The sequence below is a fragment of the Nerophis ophidion genome, unplaced genomic scaffold, assembly GCF_033978795.1.
Source record: "Nerophis ophidion isolate RoL-2023_Sa unplaced genomic scaffold, RoL_Noph_v1.0 HiC_scaffold_361, whole genome shotgun sequence".
Lineage (NCBI taxonomy): Eukaryota > Metazoa > Chordata > Actinopteri > Syngnathiformes > Syngnathidae > Nerophis > Nerophis ophidion.
Window position 1 is genome coordinate 3274 of NW_026907281.1, and position 8050 is coordinate 11323.

The following is an 8050-nucleotide window of genomic DNA, read 5'->3' on the forward strand; positions in this document are numbered from 1 at the left end:
TGCATATGTATGTATATATTTATCATGTATGTGTGTAGTGTGCATATGTATGTATATATTTATCATGTATGTGTGTAGTGTGCATATGTATGTATATATTTATCATGTATGTGTGTAGTGTGCATATGTATGTATATATGTATCATGTATGTGTGTAGTGTGCATATGTATGTATATATTTATCATGTATGTGTGTAGTGTGCATATGTATGTATATATTTATCATGTATGTGTGTAGTGTGCATATGTATGTATATATGTATCATGTATGTGTGTAGTGTGCATATGTATGTATATATTTATCATGTGTCACAACCACTGGCTTGTTAGTGGCTGTAACATTAAGGGAGACCACACCGATTTGTACATTTTAGCCAACAGATCTTTTATTTACAACATGTATCAGTGATCAGTAATGTGAATTAACCAAGGAATGTATCAGTAAATGAGTGTTGTCCCAAAAGGGTGTTAGTGTGGTGCTAATCCCGGCCGTCGTTGCCGTGACCATACGGTCACCAAACGAATGTGCCTGTGGGACGAGAGAGAGAAAGAGAGAGAGCATGAGAGAGAGAGCATGCTGCTGGGAGGCCTTTTATAGGCCGCCCAATCAGCAGCCCTCTGAGATGTTGCACGTCTTCACAGACCAGCTCCACCTGCGGGTCGGAGGACCAAAGTGCCCCAAACACTAACCGGCAGCAACCGACAGCTCCACCTGCGGGTCGGAGGACCAAAGTGCCCCAAACACTAACCGGCAGAGCCGGGCATGACATCCCCCCCCTTAAAAACAGAGACCCGTGTTAACTGGGTCTCTGAAGCACCATCAAAAAATAGAAAACCAAAACCTACAGTAGCCCCAGTAGCTATATTCTATCCCCAATGACGCACCTCCCCTCCACCCCAGACCAACCAGAACCCAAACCATCCCAAACACCCTCCTTACCCTCCGACCTTCCCTGCACCTAGCAAATCCTGGTACCCGGACAGCGACCTTTAAGGGAAACAGAGAAAAACCGCAGGTTAGGAGTGAGTGGAGATGATTAGACCTCCTGGTCCAGAGCCCGAGAGAGCGCATCAGCCATTACATTTTCCACCCCGCGAATATGGCGGATCAACAGGTGGAATGGCTGCAGAAACAGTGCCCAGCGCAACAGGCGCTGGTTGGTGGACCCTTTGAAAGACTGTAGAAAAGTGAGAGGGTTGTGATCTGAGTAGACCACAATTGGATGGAGACCCCCTCCCACATAGACTTCAAAGTGTTGCAATGCCCAAATCAATGCTAATGTTTCCTTTTCAATCACTGAATAATTAAATTGGTATTTGTTGAATTTTTTTGAAAAATAGCAAACCGGTCTGGCTACTCCATCATCATCAGCCTGCAGGAGGACCGCACCTGCTCCCACCTGGCTTGCATCCACCTGCAGCTGGAATGGCAGATCCAGTTTGGGTGCAGCCAGGACCGGAGCTGATGTTAACAAAAGCTTTGCATTCTGGAAAGCCTGCTGACACTCCTCCGACCAAATGAATTTGGCGCCACCCTTCAACAAATTGGTCAGAGGAGATACAACAGTTGAAAAATTGCAGCAAAAATTGCGGTAGTACCCGATCATACCCAAAAAGCGCATAAGTTCTTTCTTCGTCGCCGGCACAGGGAAATTATCAATAGCTGCCACCTTTGCGTTAACGGGCCGCACCATCCCCTGGCCAACTACTTTACCCAAATAGACGACTGTGGCACGCGCAAACTCGCATTTCGCTAAATTTACTGTGAGGTTTGCTGCCACCAACCTCTGGAAAAGCGCTCGAATGCGAGCCAAATGTTCGTCCCAACTGTCTGAATGACAAACGGCGTCGTCCAAATAAACCGCGCACCCCTGCAGCCCCCCAACGACCCTATTCATGAGCCGTTGGAAGGTTGCAGGAGCATTCCGCAAACCGAAGCTCATTCGAGTATACGAGTACAAACCGGAAGAGGTAATGAATGCAGATATCTCCTGCGCTCTCTGCGTCAAAGGCACTTGATAGTAACCTTTCAATAAATCAAATTTGCTGACATAACGAGCACTCCCAACCTGATCCACACAGTCCTCGATACGTGGCAATGGAAAAGAATCTGGTCTAGTCACAGCATTTACTTTCCTATAATCCGTACAGAATCTATAGGTGTTATCTGACTTTTTCACCAGTAGACATGGCGATGCCCAACTGGAGTAAGATGGCTTGGCGAGACCATGATCAAGCAGATACTGCACACTGTCCTCCATACTCTTCTGTTTATCGGGAGCCACTCGATAAAATCTTTGTCGTATTGGGCGGGCCCCCTGTGTGTCAATGTCATGTTCAATTAGTGTGGTACAGGTTGGAGTGTCTGAAAACAAAGGCAAAAACTCAAAAATCAAATCCGACAACTGTTCACGCTGTACCTCACTTAAATGACCGAGGAGACTATCTAGCTCCTTTAACTGCTGAGTATTATCTAAGCGCCCGTGTAACACTGAATCATCAGGTGCGCGCATTTCATCCCAAGCTGCCACCTCCGGCCAGTTGAGCGGTTCCCCAACCCCAACGGCTAGACCCACTGGACTCGCAGCAATCCCACCCGCCTTGCCGGAACCTGCAGAGTGGTAAGGCTTGAGTAAATTCACATGACACAGTTGCTGTGATCGTTTACGATAAGGAGTTGACAGTAAATAATTGAGATCTGACACTTGGCTCATAACCGTAAATGGACCAGAGTATTTTGCTGTAAATGGTGACCCCGGAATGGGCAGCAAAGCTAAAACTTGATCACCTGGATTGAAAACTCTGATCTTCGCTTTACGGTCATAACGCAGCTTCATTTTCACCTGAGCTTTAGTCAAATGCTCGGTTGCCTCTTTCCATGCAAGCAACAGCCTACGACGAAAACCATCTACATACTCAGTGAAACTGACGGGAGTGTTCTGCAGATCCAGATTGGCATTTAAAACAGACAGTGAGGTCCGGACTTTGTGGCCAAAGACTAGGTCATTTGGACTAAAACCAGTGCTTTCTTGAACTACACCACGCGCAGACAACAAGAGCCATGGCAACGCCTCCTCCCAATCTCTCCGCATCTCAACACAGTAACCGCGCAAGAGAGACTTCAACGTGGCATGCCAGCGCTCCAATGCCCCCTGACTCTGTGCGTGATACGCGCTGCTCAAATTGTGCTTCACCTGCATCGACTTCAACGCTGCAGCAAATGTTCTGGAGGTAAAGTTAGACCCTCTGTCGCTCTGAATTACCTTTGGAATGCCAAAGACAGAAATGAATTTAGACAAACATTTCAATATTGACCTTGTGGTAATTGTTCTCAAGGCATACGCTGCTGGATACCGAGTGGCCTGGCACATGATGGTAAAGAGGTACACACAACCAGATTTCGAAGGGGGTAGTGGACCTACACAATCAATAATGAGATGCTCAAATGGTGTGCCAACAGACGGAATAGGTTGAAGTGGTGCAGGTTTAATGGGAGTACTCTGTTTCGCAACCTGGCAAACATGACATGCTTTGACAAATCTAGATACATGGCGTTTCATCCGTGGCCAGTAAAAATGTTCCAAAAGACGTCGGTAGGTTTTCTTAACTCCAAAATGCCCAGACTCTGCTCCATGGGCTGTTCTCAAAATCAAATCACGGTATTTGTCAGGTACCATCACTTGAATCACCTGACCTGCCACTTCAGGATCAACACCTGGCAACCACGTATGCAGCAAAACGCCATTCTGAATGAAGTAACCCATCGTTGGATTAGTAGAAGCTAAGGCAAAATATTTCTCAAAGCTCTGATCATTCTTTTGTGCCTCAATTAAATCTTGACATGACAGAGGTTCGGGCAGCTCAGGAACAAAAATAGGCACAGATTTGGACACATCCGACGATTGCGCCTGCGTGCGAGACATTGCCCTAGTCACAGCACAAGCAGTAAACACTTCTGGGAATTCTTGACAACACGCGTCTGGCTCCTCTACAGATAGCGGTACAGGTGTAACAACTGGAGGTGAAGAAACTAAACACCCACCCAAATTGTTCCCCAGAATTACATGGATATCCTGCATAGGCAGAGACGGTCTCACAGCAATAGTCACCTCCCCATTCACAAATCCTGAACACAAGTGAATTTTGTGCAACGGTACAGAAAATGACTGCATGCCTATTCCTCTAATCAAAACACATTTCCCAGTGTCAGATGCTGTGGAAAATGGCAAAACTGCTCCAGAAATGAAACTTTCAGATGCCCCAGTGTCTCTTAAGATTTTAACTGGAACTTTTTGTGTCTCTCCAACCAATGACACCCAGCCATCACTAATGAATGGAGCGAAATCAGACGCAGCTGACTCTACTGATTTCGTCTGCTCGTCTGACACAGATGCACCATCTTCAATCACTTGCTCACAATGAACTTCCAAACGAGGTAACGGTGTTAGATCAGAGACGCCAAAATCAACTGGATGCACAACAGAAACACACCCAGCTACCTTGGCATTAGATTTACGGCCTTTCAACAGCGGGCAGTCCTTTTTCCAATGTCCCTCCTGCAAACAGTAATGACATTTATTCGTCGGGCTTGGGCGAGATTTGCTACTTCCATTATCAAATTTAGGAACATTACTGGAATTGCCATAATTGGATCGATTTGAACTACGACCATAACGAGGAGGAGAACGTTGTGGAGGAGAACGAGCAGGATCATAACGTTGGTGGCTATTATACCGTGGAGGACTGCTGTAAGGCTTACGTTTATGAGTCAACACAAAGGTATCAGCAAGCGAGGCTGCCTCCTCCACTGACTTTGCCTTTTGCTCATTAATGTAGGTTGCAATTCGATCTGGTACAATGTTCTTAAACTGCTCCAAAATCAACAAATCACGCAAATTTTCGTAAGTTGAGACAGACTCTGAAGTGAGCCACCGGTTAAAATAAGTACTCAACTCTCTTGCCACTTCAGCATGGGTCTGATTATTACGTTTACGCCAGTTTCTGAAACGTTGTCTGTAAGCTTCTGGATTCAGTTCATAACATTTCAAGACCGTTTTTTTCACCTCAGCATACTTGTGCCTATCAACAGGTGTTAATGCCAAGTATGCCTCCCGTGCGCGTCCTACTAGTACAGTTTGCAAAAGCACCGTTCTATCCTCTTCACTCCACTTTTTGTCAGAGGCCATCTGTTCAAACAGTGAGAAAAACACGTCTGGGTCACGTTCGTCAAACTTTGGAACATACTTTACCATGCTATCCATACTTGACCCGGACAGATTTCCACTAATCTTACCTTCTGACATTAGTTTCAAACGATCCTGTTCAATTTTAATTTTCTCAAGCTGTACTGTAAGGTCCATTTCACCTTTTTTCAAATCCATTTCTTTTTCAAATTTGAGTCTCTCCATATCTGCTTGCTGTTGCAATCCTCGTTCTAATTTGATTTTTTCCAGTTCAAAAAGACGTTCTTTCTCCTTAGCCTGTTGCGCCCACTCAAATTCAAGTGCCTTCATCTCTCTTTGTTGCTCAAAAGTCAGTATGCCTACCCTCTCTGACTGCATAGGCTCTGACATACCCTTCACATGAGCGTCACCACCTTTTCCTGAAGGTAAAATGCTCTGCTCACACAAAAACTCGTGAATGGAGTCACGCAAGGGTCCCTTCTTACCAGTTCTAATGGCTGATGACAATTCCATGCCATACTTTTCTGCCAATTGCAACAACTGTTCCTTATTAAGGGCAAACAACAATTTCTCAGATGGTGCTTCCACAAAAGCCTCCATCCTGCTCAACCCAGGCCGTCAGTACCAATCTGGCTACTGTACCAAACAAACAATGAAACTACTGAAAAAAACAACCCAACCAAAAACTAGCTCTAATTACGCTAGGCTCTCTCTCTCCAACCAATCTAACCAGGTCTCTAAAACATTACAGTTATGTTAACACAGCAAACTAACCTCGGAGCATCCCCCTAAACATTTTCCCCCCACTAGACTAATCTATTTTCACACAGAGCCCGAGGACGAGGATCATTTACTCACCAATACCTGTGGAGACGTACCATCCCGACAAAGCCGATTCAGCCGTTTCTCCAAGGCGGTGCCCTCGCCCAGGCTCTGTGACAGCAGGAACCTAGAACCCGTACTAGATGGGGATAAAGGCGACAGCTCCTAAGAGGCTGAATGCAATGCTACAAACTGCAATGAAACTGAACCAAGATGGCTGGAACAAACAATTCAGTGTCTACCTAACTTGCACGGTCAAACAAAGCCTCAAAAGTACAAATCAGTAGATCCCCCAATTAACTAACTGATAACAGGCCCCAACTGACTATCAGCAGTACACAATTAGTAACTCAGCTCTACTCACCTTCCTACGCTCCAAAAGCCAGTAGAAGGAATACTCAATACAAAGAGCTCTACGCACCTTCCTACGCTGCCATAGCCAGTAGAAGGAATTACCATAGCCTAAAGTTACTACCAAAGATCGGACGAGCCCCCATATGTCACAACCACTGGCTTGTTAGTGGCTGTAACATTAAGGGAGACCACACCGATTTGTACATTTTAGCCAACAGATCTTTTATTTACAACATGTATCAGTGATCAGTAATGTGAATTAACCAAGGAATGTATCAGTAAATGAGTGTTGTCCCAAAAGGGTGTTAGTGTGGTGCTAATCCCGGCCGTCGTTGCCGTGACCATACGGTCACCAAACGAATGTGCCTGTGGGACGAGAGAGAGAAAGAGAGAGAGCATGAGAGAGAGAGCATGCTGCTGGGAGGCCTTTTATAGGCCGCCCAATCAGCAGCCCTCTGAGATGTTGCACGTCTTCACAGACCAGCTCCACCTGCGGGTCGGAGGACCAAAGTGCCCCAAACACTAACCGGCAGCAACCGACAGCTCCACCTGCGGGTCGGAGGACCAAAGTGCCCCAAACACTAACCGGCAGAGCCGGGCATGACACATGTATGTGTGTAGTGTGCATATGTATGTATATATTTATCATGTATGTGTGTAGTGTGCATATGTATGTATATATGTATCATGTATGTGTGTAGTGTGCATATGTATGTATATATGTATCATGTATGTGTGTAGTGTGTATATGTATGTATATATTTATCATGTATGTGTGTAGTGTGCATATGTATGTATATATTTATCATGTATGTGTGTAGTGTGCATATGTATGTATATATTTATCATGTATGTGTGTAGTGTGTATATGTATGTATATATTTATCATGTATGTGTGTAGTGTGCATATGTATGTATATATTTATCATGTATGTGTGTAGTGTGCATATGTATGTATATATGTATCATGTATGTGTGTAGTGTGCATATGTATGTATATATTTATCATGTATGTGTGTAGTGTGTATATGTATGTATATATTTATCATGTATGTGTGTAGTGTGCATATGTATGTATATATTTATCATGTATGTGTGTAGTGTGCATATGTATGTATATATGTATCATGTATGTGTGTAGTGTGCATATGTATGTATATATGTATCATGTATGTGTGTAGTGTGCATATGTATGTATATATTTATCATGTATGTGTGTAGTGTGCATATGTATGTATATATTTATCATGTATGTGTGTAGTGTGCATATGTATGTATATATTTATCATGTATGTGTGTAGTGTGTATATGTATGTATATATTTATCATGTATGTGTGTAGTGTGCATATGTATGTATATATTTATCATTTATTTATATACAAGTTCATTAAGTTTGTACATAGAGTGAACAAGGAAGTTCGAGCTCAGAGTAATTTATGATTTAAAGAAAAGGGGTGGGATTAAATAAGTGTATACTTCTTCTCACTCCTTTTCAAATATGTAAAAAAAAAAAAAAAAAAAAAAAAGTCGAATGCTCATTTGTTTTTTTTGTTTTTTTTATTCTTCATTGTTTTCATTTTGTTATACTAGCCGTTAAGGCTACAGCACTGTATTGGATCATGCTTGCTCTTGTTTTTTTTTTTGGTTTTTTTTGCATATTTGAAATAAAAATATATCAATCAATCAATCA

The 8050-nt window shown here is 43.5% G+C and overlaps 1 protein-coding gene across 1 annotated transcript; it reads right to left on the reverse strand.

The window, feature by feature from the left end:
• Positions 1–360: 360 nt before the first annotated feature.
• On the reverse strand, positions 361–6967 carry LOC133548040 (uncharacterized). The gene is made up of 2 exons (XM_061893465.1): positions 941–6967; positions 361–529 (listed from the first exon to the last, which is right to left on the reverse strand). Exon 1 carries the CDS (start codon positions 5781–5783, stop codon positions 1038–1040), a length of 4746 nt encoding a protein of 1581 aa, XP_061749449.1. The 5' UTR covers positions 5784–6967; the 3' UTR covers positions 361–529; positions 941–1037.
• Positions 6968–8050: the final 1083 nt, after the last annotated feature.

What these genes read in the sequence shown, in the direction of transcription:
- LOC133548040 (XM_061893465.1), bottom strand. Translation starts at nt 5,783, where the DNA reads ATGGAGGCTTTTGTGGAAGCACCATCTGAGAAATTGTTGTTTGCCCTT.